Raw genomic sequence first — 15593 nt, forward strand, 5'->3', positions numbered from 1 at the left:
AAATATATAATTTATCTTCTATCATGCAACCTTGCTAAATGTATGTATTAGTTGTAATAGACTTTTAGCAGATTCTTTAGGATTTTCTATGTACATGATCCTGTTACCTGCAGTAGAAAAGAGTTTCACTCTGTCCTTTCCAATCCAGATATTTAATTTTTTCTCTTGCCTACTTTTGAGGTTACAATCTTTAACACAGTATTAACTAGACGATGTGAGAGAAGACAGGCATCCTTGGCTTACACCACATCTCAGGCAAAAGCTTTCCGCTTTTCACCACCACTAAGTGTGACATTAGCTCTGGGCTTTTCATAGATTCCCTTTATAAGGTTAGAAAGACTCTATTTCTAACTTTTTGAGCATTCTTTATCATGAACACATGCTGGACTTTGCCAAATGCTTTTTCTCCATCAGTTGGCATTGTCATATGGCTTTTGTGTTTTCTTCTACTGGTAAGGTGTATTACATTATTTGATTTTTTTTGCTTAAATTCTTTTATTGGTACATTTTAGGTATACAATATGTTTACATTTATCATTGGGTGCTTGTACCTGCACATGATGTATCTTGGTTCTTATCTTTTCCCCATCACCTGTGCTCCCTTCCCTATTTACAAAGATTTTGTTTCCATTTTTTTCTTTTCTCATAATTTTTCCTTTCCCTTCTTTGATTTTTGAATACTGAATTAATTTTGCTGGGAGAAACTCTCTTATATCAGATGATATAGTTATCTTTATATGTTTCTGAATACAATTTGCTACTATTTTGTTGAAGATTGTTTTCCTTTATATCTATAAAACACGTTTACTATTTTTTCTTTAGAAAATGTCTTTTTCTGGTTTTGTTAGCAAATAATGGCCTTAAATGATAAATATGCCGTCTTCTACTTTTTGCAAGAGATTGTGAAGAATTGGTATTAGTTATTCTTTAAATATTTGGTAGAACTCATCAGTGAAACTATCTGGGCCTTAGCTTAGACAGACAAATTTTGAAAGTAATATTTTGGGGATTTTGTTTGTTTCTCTTAATTACCAATTGATTTTCTTATTGTGGAACCATTCATACTGTTTCTTTGCCCCTAAATAAATTTCAGTACCTTGGATTTTTCTAGTTTAGATTTTCACTTTTTATAATTGTTCTAAAATTAATTAGTGAACCGAAGCTAGTTTTTAAAACAAGTTGCACTTTATCTCTATCTTTTGATGTTTACTGAATGAAACACTATAAAATCATTCATTTGAAACTATAATGTTAGGGAATATACTTAAGATAGAATGACAAGTGTGCTGAATTACAGTTCAGTCTCCTCATTTGCAGTTCCAGCTCTAGCACTAAGATGTCAAGATGTATTTATTAGTAAACAGATTTTCTAGATCTCACGTTCATTCTGGATCTCATCTTCATTTGTATAAGAGGAAGTTTGCCTTTAGTGATCTCTATGGATCTTTCTTCCCTAAAAATTCTATTATTTTGTGAACTGTGCATAAATGTGAGAGAAATGTGAACTAAAGGAAATATAATTTGAGATACACAAGTACAAGAGTACTGTAATTTAAAAATAAAAACAAAATGCCTACAGAATGCTCTTCAATCTAAAATGGAGTTATATCCCAATAAACCTATCTTCAGTTGAAAATATCATAAATAAAAAACGAACTTAATGCACACACCTACTGGACACTATAGGCTAGCAACCCAGTAAACTACAGAGTCTGAGTTGTTTACTCTTGCCATCCCATAGCTGACTAGGTTTTAGGACTTGCTGCTGCTGCCCAGCTTGAGAGAATATCATACCTTCTAATATCTAAGAACTGATTTCATACAGTTGACATATTTGAAACAAAGTTGGCTCAAAATAAAATTAAACATCTACAAATTTTCCTCCTTAAAATGTTGGATATATGAATTATGTTTGTTTGTTTATTTTTGGTACTGGGGATCGAACTCAGGACCTTGCACTTTCGAGGCAGGGGGCAGAACCTGAGCTAAATCCCAGACCCTGATATATGAATTATGAATACCCATATATAGAATATTATATGCCAGTCCTTTTTAATGAATTAGATACAAGTGTGATAATGTGAATATTTCTATTTTTGTGGTACTAGGGATTGAACCCAGGGCCTTTGCACTGAGATACATCCCCAGCTCTTTCTTTTTTTTAAAATTTTGAGACAGGTTCTCCTTGAGTCACTTAGTTACCCAGGCTAGGCTTCAACCTGTGATCTTCCTGCTCCAGCCTCTCATACTGCTGGGATTACAGGTACGTGTCACCACACCAAGCTACTAATTCTGCAAGATAACTGAAAGGCTGCACAGAAATAAAAGGAACCCTTTCCACTGCCACTGTTGGTGGGAAAGTAAACTAGTATAACTACTATGGAAATCATTATGGAGATTCTTCAAAAAACTAAAACTAGAAATTCCATTTGACCTAGCTATTCCCCTTCTAGGTATCTTTCCGAAAGAGTTAAAGACGTCATCATGTTACAGTGATCTAAGCATACCCATGTTTATAGCAGTACAACTCATAATAGCTAAATCTTGGAAGCACTCTATCTGGCTGCCCATCAACAGATGAAGAGATAAGGAAAATGTGGTATTTATACACAATGGAGTACTACTCTGCCATAAAAAAGATAAACTTGAGTCATTTGTAGGACAATAGATTAACCTTGAGACCACAATGTTAAGTGAAATAAATCAGACACACAAGCTTAAATATCACTTTGTTTCTTTTATATGAGAAAGTGAGAGTAAAAATAAACAGATAAGTAAAAGATGGATAACAGGGAGTAGGGAGATAGATCTTTTTCAAAGAGGAAGGGGATCCAGAGATGGAGGGGAAGGGAGAGAAGGGAAAAGGATGAAAAAGGAATTCAGATGTGTTATGCACATGTAACAACTTCCTACAAGGGGTGTAAACATTATGTACTATACACATATACTAATAAACTAAAATTTAAAAAAATAAAAAATGATTGTGTACAAATTAATTTATGTAAGGTACACGAACTGTTGAAATCCATTTATGCAGATGAGTACACAAAAGTACTATAAAACAATGATTATATAAGACACATTTCAGTAGTGTAGTTATACATAGAAAATAAAAGAATAATGCAGACATACACAATACAGTAGTTTGAATTATATCTAAAATTTACATTCTTTTAAAATACATATGAAGTAAAAATGGTAATATTTCAACATTTAATATATCTATTATGTACTTTTGTTTTACTTCTTGTAGTCTTTTTTCATATCTCCACTATTTGTGACATTGAAAAGAAAAAACATTAGGTCAATTTTTAATGAAATAGTTCAGAAATATGTAAAGGTAGGAATAAAAATTTTCAACCTTCATGAAAATAATTTTTTTTACTTAATTGGGGACAATATTTACCAGGGAATAGTCATATCACTTACCATTTGATGCTGTAAAATCAATAGCCACTGTGAAGTTGATTTGTGTGCTAGAATATAAGCAAAGAAGAATTATTATAACCATGAAGGGAGTTTGTTTTCCATTTGTGTTACATTTTCATGTCACTGACTTTTGTAAATGTTTATTAAGGGAAATATGTTGCACTGCTCACTGGATAGCATTAGATAGGCAGGTTTATAAGGTAAGAATAGGATTTTAAATAATCTTCATAGCTATACTACTGCAAATGAAAAGTAAAGTCTTAGAAATAATAATAGTTCTCCCTTTGGGCTGTAATAACTGAGTGGTTCATAGTGAAAAGATCAAACTCCTTATAATTATTTGCAAGTTGCAAATGCCAGCATTTATTATTAATTTGATTATTAATTTGTCTACTTTTAAAATCCTTCCACAGTCATGAATTATTATACCTTATTGTAGCAGAGCTAAATAATAATACTCCTTAATTTTTCAACAATTTTGAAAATAAGATTCTGTTTTCTTTAGAAACAAGTATTTCAGATACCAGTGTATCTCAGTGTGCCTTTTTGTGTATACGTGTATACTTATAGATTATTGATAAGTACAGAGAGAGATTGATGGTATTTGTTATATATACTTAAAATTTTCAGTATACTCAGGTAATCAGTTTTTTAAAAAATAGTGGGGGGTTTTTCCTTCGTTGGAAACTAGATGGATTTTATTTAAGAAATTCATTCTTGGGTATACTTAGGACACTTTCTATATGTAATTCCATCTCTTTCATGCCAAAGAAGATCCATAAATCACAAACGAATATGATATATTACTGTAATAACCTGTAATCATATATAATTATAAAGTAATTCTTATTGAAAAGTAAATCATTTAGAAACTTAAGTACTTAGAATATTTTAGCAAAAATTACTGAATTTAGCAAAAATTACACTAAGTAATTGATTTAAAACTTCAAAGTTTGGAATTGAAGAGATGATGAGAGGATTTAGGCATAAATAAGCTTCTCTTAGCAAAAAAATACAATAGTATTTCCTTCTTTCTCTAAAAATCAGCCTGAAAAGACCTAAATACAATTCAGGGAATCAAATTCATACATTTTCCCCCTAAGGAATGAATAACCTTCAACAAAAACTTATGTAGCTTCCCTTTATGGCTGTGTGATAACTTTTTTCTTAGTTAGAAATCAGGTTTATAGGCTAAGAATGTAGGCTAATTTGGAGCATAACACTGACCTGCCTGGATGAAAATAAGTATAGATTTTTGGAAAAAGAATACACTGAGGCATTTGGGAAAAAACTGAAAAGAACTCTCAGCATCAGCTCACTGACTTGTTAACCCTGCTGCCTGGGAACAAGGGACTGTAATTCAGGGTAACATGGTGTCTTGGACCAGTATAGCTTCTGAATCCAAGAGAACTGGGCTTGAGTCCCAGCAACTCCATTGATGTCCTTAGCCAAATTTTACAACTCTGGGAGAGTAACTTCCTGGCATTTGATAAAAAGAGAATTGAGAGAAAACAATATGAACTATTATATATAAAATATGCTGCACATGCATAATATATACACATATGTTAGTTTGCATATAAATGTATAGTTTCACAGGTTATATAAATCTCACAATAATTTGGTAGTACTTTTATCAGATTATTATAGACCAGGAAACCTATGCTCACAAAACTTCATAATATCCCACACCAATAATAAATGCAACTAGTGGAATTTGAATTCACATCCAGCTTACAGACCATGTTCATAATCTCTATAGTACTTTGTTTCTTCAATTAAATATGTGCAACCTGCCTGGCCATAATAGAAACACAATGAAGGATAGTGATTATTATGTTACACATCTAAAAAAGTGTGGCAGAGATGTTCTTATCAGGACATAATCTTATACTTGGTTAAATCTATCCTATCAAGTTATCAACTACAATAATCAGAAACTCATGTGTATAAATGTCTTTCTTATTTTATTCAAATGGTACTTCATTAAGAATGAAAAATAACTCTGATCTTTAACAACACACATTTTATCATATGGTAAATACCAATTTAGAAGTTCAGTCTTTGGTTGAACAGTTTCTTAGACTGCAGGGACACACACTTTGTACTGACTCACTGTTTCTTATAACAGCATCTGCATAAGGCTCTGCACACATCTTGGAAGATCACTATGTCTTCTAGGTAAATGCACACATTTGTTTTATGGTTGTTTCTAACTATTACTCCAAGGCAGCCTAGGATGAATCACATCATCACCAACTTCTCCAAACCATTACTTGCAGAAAAAAACAAAACAAAACAAAGAAACAAAAAACCACTTTAAAGGTTATATATTTAAGGGCCCTCTCAAAGCCAACATTGTGCCTACTAAAGCTACAAAAAAAGTTAAAGCTGTTAACTAAAGAACTACCTTGTATGTAGATTTTAAAAGGAAAGAGTAGATATTTAGAATTTAACTCAAACTAAGAAGCCACACAAAATTATAGATGTAAATTAATCAACTGTAAAAAGAAAAGAAGAATAGAAAGGAAGATACGGAAGGAAGAGAGGAAAAAAGGAAGGGAGGAAGGGAGGGAGGGAAGGAGGGAAGGAGGGAGGAGGGAGGGAAAGAAAGAGGTGGATTGTTGGCTGGCCTAAGGAATACAATTGAAGCCCAAGATATTCCATGAATAAGTAAAGAAGATTAATGAATTTATCAGTAAACAATAAATAAGACCATCTGGAAATCATAGAATAACAGTAACAAAGTCTTTAATGCATATTTGGTAACTAATTGATTATAAGGATTTGATTGTCTTAGTCTATGTATCAGTAAGGGTCTCCTTTATTGTTCTGAAAAGGCAGTAGTATTCATATCAGAAGGAAAACACTGCAGCTTATTACACAAAGCATTATCATGGCTGCAAGGATCCCTTGGCCCAGTATCCTACCATTGACATTTTTTCCTTCAAAAAAACTAAAGATCAAAAATTACATATTGAGAATCTTCCTGCTGTCAAGCACTGTACTAAATGATGAAAAGAAATGAAGGCAACTGAAACACTGTCTTGATCCCCTAGAGCTTACCTTTCCTACCTTCTCTTATGGAAAACAATGACCAGAACAGCCCATCATTTTATCATCAAATCCATTATCGATAATGTAATTAACAATTGTACACTTACTGTTAATAACAGCTTATTCATTCCTATGATTCATAAAAGTTTTCATTCATATTAAAATGTATATTTATTATGCCAAGTATCACTTTGTAGATACGTAGAAAATGTTAACTAATAAATGTTTTAAAGAAAGATGTTAACAATTTGACAACTTTCGGTCATAAGACAAATTTCTTCAAGACTTTGATAAATGATTTGTGTCATAAAAGTAGGCCAAACAACATCATCCATAATCGTGTTACTCCTTTCATTCTCTAATATTGCTTGCAGCCTAATATTAGAGAAAAAAATCAATCATATGTCAAAGTAAACAAATTTGAATGCTCACTGCTGGAAGAATATTCATAAAACAAACACATAAATCCTCGGAACATTTTGCTTAGGAAGTGTTACTTTAGCTGTCATTTTAGGTTTTACAAACAGACAGGAAAAAGTAGGGTATGGGGAAACTCAGATAGCAGTACTATATTCTGAACTCTAAAAAAGCCATGCTGCCAAGTAGCATACATTTCTTGCTAATCTTTCATGAGACGTCCCTAGTACTACTAAATTACATACTTGGAAAGTGTCCCTTTCATTCTGCCACCTTTCCGAAAGCTGTGAATGACACAAAAATCAGATTTCAAGATGAGAAAAATTTACTAATACAGCAAGATCTGTGAGAAATGGTAGAATTCAGCTATCTAATTGTAAGAATAGATCACAAGAAGTTTGTTAACTAAGAGAATTAAGTCATTTCTGGGAAATTCCACAAGTCTGTTTGTTAAAAGAATGCCAGAAAACTTTGAGACCTTGTAAAAGTCTCACAGGAGAAAAACAGGTTTTCCTAGTTTTCTTATTTACCATTTTCCAGGATCAGAGGACTGCAAGCCAATGACTCTATGGGTGGTGAGAGAGATAGGACTCCCTATGCACATTTGTGATGTTTATGGTGGGCCGGTGGGCTTCATTTTTGGCTAAAGTCGTCCTGCTGTCTTGATACTATCTGATAAGAAGAGGGCTGCGGTGTGCTCGGTGTGCTCTTTGATGTACAGGATTGGTGAATGGAAACAGGGGACCTGTGAATTCTTCTGTAGCTTTTGTGAGTCACTTAAAGTCACTGGTTATCATCAGAGGTGAAAATCAGAAAGACGATAGCCAGAATAACTAAGCTGCTTTCCTACATGTATAGAAGCCTTGCTTCTTCCCTTTGTGATTGTCCAATAGTGCCAGAGGAATAAACTGTTGTCGTCCCCCAGGCTGTCTCCTTTTCTTTCTTTAAAGGTCGGTGCTTTCCGGGGTCTCAGGTCTCCCTCAAGAGAGACCTTTATTATAAAATATAAATCAACAAAGATCCACAGAAAGCTAGAATATATGTGCATGTTAAAGAAAATGACATACATACCATCTCAGATATGTTTCCTACAGCTGTTATTATGAATTAATTATCATGAACTAACAGCTGTGATGGGGTGTGCAGGACTATACTAATTTATTCCCAATTTTAAATCCTATCAAGTTGCATAAACCAAACATCATGAATCCCAAAGATGCATTTTTTCCTATCCCTTTTAAAATTAATTTTGACAAACACAGATTCAGACCTGTTGGAATCTAGAGCCCATACTCAGTCGAGACACCCACCCAACCCTGACAGTCCTCTCATTCTGGCTATGTGGATACCACAACTATGCTTCTGCCTTGTGCACTCTCACCAAAGTGTATTCTAGTCCACAGTTCCAATCTGGAACCTTCCCTAAACCCCTAGTTCATTTGCCTTAGGTACTGACTTTACTCTATCAGATTTTCTTTCCTTCATGCCATCTAAGGCCCAACTTCAGACTAACCATGAGTGATCTATCTTTGTTAAAAGAGGTATCTAGGTACGTACCAAAAATCCCATCGCATGAAGTGCAGTTGATCTCAGATTTATTTTCCTTTCTATCCTTCCAAGCACTCTGGGTTTTGGAGCGATCAATAAAATTTTGAAAGTAAAAATCAAAAAGAAACTGGAGACAAGTAATATGATTCCTCAACTCCTTAGGCTAATAGTCTTTAAACAATGCAGTTTTCATACATTAACAAAATGGTCTGCTTCCACCAGCCTTTAAAGATTGAGATTCTGCATTTTTTTTAACACAATAAGAATGATCCAAACTACAACTTCATAAGGAAGCTAGCTTATCTTCCTATGGTTCAAGAACTCCTTTCAAACTTATCAAGAGTTTAAAAATATCTCACAAGTAACATAATCAAAATAAGAAAAAAACACCTCAAATCAAAATTTAAGCACTACCTAAGAGAATACCATTTTAAGTGAGGTAGGTGCTAGACAGGCAATGGTTCTTAGTAGAAAAACAGGGAGATTTTCATCACGTGGACAGGAGTTTAAGTCCCAGGATCACAATTATCTAGGGAGCTGTGACTGCAAAATGACCAATTCCCTGCACAACCAATTTTCTAATATGGTAATAGGAAATAGCTACTTTGAAGCTGTCTGCTAAATATTAGGAATAAAACTTGGAATATGACAAATACTCTACCTGGTAGAGAACAAATTCCTTGAGCAACCTATGACAACTTGTTCATACCAATCATTTCCTCTGTTGGGTAAGAAGAGATAATTCTCAACTGTCATAATTTCTCATTAATCTTTCCCTGAGTTTTTGGTCCGTGTATCAAAAGGGAAGCAGTGAAGCTGTCACTAGTGTAGACAGTACAGGATGCACTGCCTCTAACAAATTTAATACATAATCTACTAATATGCATTCTACACCTAATATTAGCAATTCGAAGCCAGGTTAGTTCTCTTCCATCTGACTACTACCTGCCTTTAGTAAGCAACTGTTGCTTTATTATGTTTCTTCTTCTCCCAATCTTTTAATTGGCCACAAAGAGAAACTATTTTAGAGTGCAAAGTGTGCTGTGCATAATAGAAAAATTTCACAGAAAGAGTTCCTATATTTTAAAGAAAAGTTCTGTTTAAAGAGAAAATTATTAGCCCACCACTACTAGGAAAAGATTTAAGGTTGTTTTTCTAATGTTAGTAATAGTTCCCTCCTAAAAAAACAAAAACAAAAACATGTTATTACATCACTCAGTTCCTTTAGTATGCACTTTGGCTAAATGTACACATTTTCATCATACTACAGAACTAAGAAGCTGCCTGATACAAAATAAACTGTAGATTTTTGTCTAAATCAACCCTATTTAGGATGGATGTTTACAGTGTTTTCTTTGATTTTGAAATGATTAGCCCTGAGGAATTACCCACAGAGTAACAAAAGCTGGCAATGGAATCACAACCTTAAAGTACATATACCTCTAGCCTTTCCAAGCATGTATTTTAAAAGAAGAAAAATTAAAATCAATCATTAACCAAAACAATGTTTATGAGAGTCTTTTTAATATTTGTAAAAGTTTCTTTTCTAATCCTTAGTTTAGATGAGTTTAGCTGAGAAATGATAATGTTCTCTGTGAATATTTACGGAAAGCACAATGGCTTTACTTTTATTAGATTTGCCCCTATTGGGCGCTGCAGGGTTTAGCTTTCCACTGATTTGATGAATGCGAAGCACTGGATGCCACAACAAGAAGCCCTATAAAAAAGTCCTAGACATGTACGTTCAATTTTCAAGTAAGAAATCAGATTAGGAAAAAATCTCATTCTAATGCATGTTCTAGCAATATGTGCTCCCTGAGGCAACATATCCAATGCAATCCCATAAATTTTTTTAAAACTAAGCCAAACATTGTACACCATTATTGCAATTCCTTTAAGTATTTTTAAAAATCCTCATGAGCTTGCTGGTAAAGGCATTTTTTTATATTTAACTTTTCCAAAACAAGCAATATCAAGGAGCTCACTTTAGTCTTTAAAATTAGCTCATGATATGTATGTTGCTGCTTTGTAGAAAGAAGAGGGGTTGTTTTGTTTTGCAAAGACTTTTTTCTTCTTTTAAAAGGGTTATAAACCTATTATCTATACCTCGGGATAAGTTTTAAATTCAGGATAAGATTCTGGGTAAGGGTAAACAGAACTGTCTGGAACGAAACGGGAGTCCTGGAGTTAGCCTCAAACAGAATTGGTATAGGGAACTGACTTTTAATGAGGCTGTTTTTTTGTTGTTACTGTTTTTAGTTTATTAGTACACATGTGTAGTACATAATGTTCACATTCTTTGTGGGAAATTGGTACATATACATACAGATATTGTTTTCATTCCCTTTCCCTTCCCTCCCTCCTCTCATCTCTTGATCCCCTTCATTTTTTTGTACGTTTCCATACATGTTCACACTTCTTGTATGGAGTTGGTGCATGTACATAACACATCCCAATTCCTCTTTCTCACCCTTAGCCCTTTCCTCCATTTCCCCCTCCACCCATCGCTTAATCTCTTTCCTTTTAGAGAAGAACCTATCTCCCCCCTACTTACTATTATCTAGATCTTATTTTGCTCTTTTCATGTTTCCCTCCATTTTTCTGATAACTAGAGCAACTGTCACCAACAATATTATGATAAGCAAATGAAATATATCAAAAATTCAAACACACTGAAAATTTTCAAAAAAATAATAACATTTATTGACAGTTAACTATATACTGTTTAATCCTCACAGCTATTCTATGAGCAAGGCATTGCTATTTTTATACCTGTTTCTCAGAAATGGAAGCAGGTTATGCTAGCACGAGGCAGAGCTAGGATCTAAACTGTGGAATGGAGTTCAGATTCTAGGCTGCTGCTATCTGTTGCCTCAATGACCAGCAGTCACGTTTTTGCAACTATGTTGACTTTTTGCCACTGAGACCTTACTGAGATATTTTATGGGAATATTACATTCTTTTATGCTTTTTTCTGTTAGGATACTAAGAAAAGCACTTCCTCCTTCTAATCTTGATCATGCTTTTCCTTTAACTACCAACCAGAATTTTAAAAGTCCAGCTGAGATAATTTCTGGTAGAAGCAACACAACAGCATTTTTTCTTCTCCCAGAAAGCCTGGTCCATCTGTTTCGTTTGCTGATTTTGGTATGAGGCACACAGAGAGGAAGGGCGCAGATGATAGGTCTGAGAGAGACAGACATGGGAGTTTGTAACCAAGTCCACTGAACTGTCACACTCAGTATTTAAAGTTCTATTGGTTCATATTTTAATTTCACTATGAGATTTGGGAGGGGCCAGGGATTTAGCTCAGTGGTTCCGCCTCCTGTCTTGCAAGTCCAAGGTCCTGAGTTTGATCCCCAGTACAAGAAAAAGAAAAAAAAAAAAGATTTGGGAGGAATATAAAGTAATACTTAAAATCAGTCTTTTTAATCTACATTTATTCAATGGCTATTTTGTGTTAAGTCTTGTGAAAGTATTTAAAAATTATCCAAGAGACAAATCACAAGTGGACAATTAAAATGACACCTAAGAAAATCAGCAGTCACTAAGTATAGTGGGAGAGTCTTGTACAGCTCACCTGTACTTGTGGGTGAGAGTGTGCTTTTTTCAAAGGAAGAAAACAACAGTTTACAGACCTCCAAGTTTCTGATAAAAGCATAGACCAAGGTTTCATGTTGACATGAAATTCCAGTAGCTTAACATGGACTCAGAATGCAAGTCAATTTGTGATCTGTTCTCCCCCTTCAGCCGCTAGTCACGGAGATGTGGAAAGCTTCAGTTATTCTTAGTTATGGAGATGGAGTGGAGTTTAATGGAGATTGAGAGGCAAAAAGACAGAAGGACAAAGAAACCAAAATGAAATTCATGATTTTGCTCTTAGATACATATAACGCCAGCTGTGAGGAATATGGAAATATGTATTCTACCAGTATCTAGGTAAAAAGAAACCCATTTCACAAATAATAATTAAAATAATGACAATGGCTATCTAATGATGTATCTAAGATCTCAGAAGGATCTGTGATTTGAAATGATTCTGGCAATGTCTTAATGATAACTAAAATATTAAAGGCTATTGATGGGGGATTACTAAATAAACTTCTTAAAGAGACAATTTATCATGCTTCTAATATCTAAATTATTTTAATAAGAGATACAAAACAACCCCAGAGATAAATATATATAATGTGACTAAAAATAATAACCCCAAAGGCAATAATCCTGGAGAAACAAATAGTTTACATTTTTCTATACCAGAGCCCCTTTTGCATTTTTTTTCTATTTTGAAAATAAAACCTTTCATTCCCTCAATAAAGTCATACACTCCCATGCTTCAAGAAAAACATGGCACAAACTTAACCAAAAAGAAACGTAAAGGTCTAAAAATTAGATTTTTCTTTCAGAGATCATTTGCATAAAAATTGGATCTTGGCTAATTTAGAGTGCATCTGCCTTGCTGGCTTCCCTAACTCCAAAAGCCTGTCTCCTGGAGCTAACCATAGTGTCTCAGGGATGAGACAGTGAATGAAAAGCGACAAGCTGCAATGTGGTTGCACAATAATCAGGGTTATATTTTTATGTAAATATCTACATCAATAAACACTGCAGAAATGCACACGTAGAATACAGGATACTAAGAAACAGGCCTAAAAGGAAGTTCCTTTGAAGGGGAAGCTATTAAAAGACCATGAAAATTATTTTGTTTAGTATTTAAATTTGTTCATTCTTGACTCTGCATAATTTCTACTTGGGTTCCTGAGAAAACAAATCACTTAAGATATTTTATAACTTCCTATTCAATTATTTTCATGAGAAGAAAGGAGACAAAATTTTAAAATACAATTGAATTTCTACAAGTTTAATCTCAGTTTTTGACTATTAGCAAAACTGCTACATGGTCCACATAAGTTGTGGGTTATCCCTTTTTCTCACCCCAGGCTTCTAAGGCATCCATCTAAGAAAGATGGTTTAAATCCATCATGGTGATGCATGCCTGTAATCTCAGCACTCTGGGAAGTTGAGGCAGAAAAATTAAAAGTTCAAGCCTGGTGTGGGCAATTTAGCTATCCTGGGTTCAATTCTTACTACAGAAAAAAAAAATAGGAAAATAAAAAGAAAGATGATTTATAAAGTTAACATTGAAGACAAAATGTGTAGGGAAAAACGTCAAAAAATTATTTTGGAATGAGCACAGGTAACTAGATTACCAATTTACTTATTCATATTTTATACAATGATTTTTTAAAACTCTTTTTAAAGACCTGTAGTTTTCTTGCCAATTAATACTCAACGTAAGTATAACCCAATAATCTCCCAGGTGAGAAAAGGTATGGGGAATATGACCCTCATCAGTGTCACCCTGAGCTACCAACAAAACAATTCACAAATATCAATAATAAATATCCTGGCTTCTTAAAAAGGAAGAGAGACTGACACTTGGAAAAACCAAACTGAGGTCAGCACTTTTTTCCAATTGTTTCTGAAGTATACTTATTTTGAAATATGGTGAAGCATCTCTTCCAAACAGCTGACCTTGACGAATTTCCACAAATCCTCAAATGTACTAATAAATTTGACATCTGTTATGCAACTTTGCGTTGTTTGGTTGCTAACAGCCAAAAGTGTTTATGTTATTGTTCTTCAATGTCATCAGAGGACAAAGGGCGAGGTCAGACAGGCTGTTCCTAGAACAGTCTTTACATATGTGTGCCGAGGAGGAGCAATGTCAAGATTGCACCTAGGGATATTCAGCACTCCAAGGAATGGAACACCAAACTGCCTTCCTGTGTTCTAGCTCCCCTAGAAAATATTCCACCCAGTATTGTGGATGGGAAGTCAGAGAGAACACAGGAAAAAGAATAGAGAATGCTGTGTGTTCAAAGACAAAGATGGCTTAACATGGCCTTTTAGAGAACATGAAACCAGCTAAGAAATGAAAATGGACACTACTTACAAGACTTTATTTATTAAATTAACAAAATAAAACGGCAAAGATGCTACTTATTAAAGGAAAGGGTATGGTAAGCAAACGTTTCTACACAGTAAATTATTATAGCCTTTCAGTGGTACAATTAATTAAGAATCATAAAACAACTTATAAAATATGCACACTGTTTAATCCAACAACATTATTTCTAGGCAGTGAGTGAAGACAGGCCTTATGAAGTATACAAAATATTATGCATCTGGGCTTTACATGGAAGCCTTGTTCATAATTTTATAAAATGGATACTAAATGTATCAACAGGAGATTTTAGAACTAAATTATCCATAGTCATACATGGAAATTTGTTGAAACAAAGTAGATACATATAAGTGGGAACATATGTACACAATATAGTTAAGAAACAAAACATATAACTCCAAATATGTGCATATTCCTGCACTAAAAAACAGTGATGGATGTTAGGAAATAAACAAGGAAGACTATCAAGTTTCTAACTGTGATATTCATAGAGTGTGTGACTATGGGGGACTGTAACTTAAAAATGCTTTCCATTTCATCTAATTTTTCTTTTCACCATTTTTTATCATTATAATGTGAGACAAAAAATAGCTATTTTAAAATTTGGGACTTGCAATACCTATTTCCACAATAACTGAAAATAAATATTAATAAAATAAAAGCATTCTGTGATTTAAAAAAACATTATGAAGCATTCTAGGTATATATCACTAAGGTGTCAAACAGTTTTCAGAATTTTTTTGTTGTTGTTCAGTTTTGAGAGACTTAAAATCTGTCTGCTAAGCCAAAAGGGTCTATGAGCATCTAATGTCATTCACCAGATAACAGCCACTTTTGAAACTATATATAATTAATTGCCAAGTACTACAATTAGTTCTAATTTGAAGTGAGTAAAACTCATTATATTCACTTGATAGATCGTTATTTTACTGAAATTTTGATGTAATTAAATAATTTTTAATCTGGCTTTCAATCATTATAGTACATGTATCTACTTGGAAGTTGAAGTTTATTAATATCAAGGATATAAAACCCAAAAGAATTATAATGTCTAAAACAAGTGAAAATATGTAAAAAATTTATCAAGAAAATACCATTCACTGAAATATCTGAGTGAGATGTTGGTAGCCACTTACTTTTACAATTATTTCAATGTTCATGTTTCTGAATTCTA

General features: G+C 33.6%; 1 protein-coding gene across 8 annotated transcripts in view; it reads right to left on the reverse strand.

Moving 5' to 3' along the window:
• Positions 1 to 15593, reverse strand: part of Cpne8 (copine 8) — a 236302-nt gene that overhangs the window by 33792 nt on the left and 186917 nt on the right. For all 8 annotated transcript variants that reach the window (XM_087200025.1, XM_004855010.4, XM_021236528.2 and 5 more), the window contains one exon: positions 3430 to 3476. In XM_087200025.1, coding sequence (XP_087056151.1) covers positions 3430 to 3476 — 47 coding nt within the window. The remainder of the gene's footprint in view (positions 1 to 3429; positions 3477 to 15593) is intronic.

Source organism: Heterocephalus glaber, unplaced genomic scaffold, assembly GCF_053883595.1.
Source record: "Heterocephalus glaber isolate CG9 unplaced genomic scaffold, H.glaber_assembly_v1.0 deba00001733, whole genome shotgun sequence".
Taxonomy (NCBI): domain Eukaryota; kingdom Metazoa; phylum Chordata; class Mammalia; order Rodentia; family Bathyergidae; genus Heterocephalus; species Heterocephalus glaber.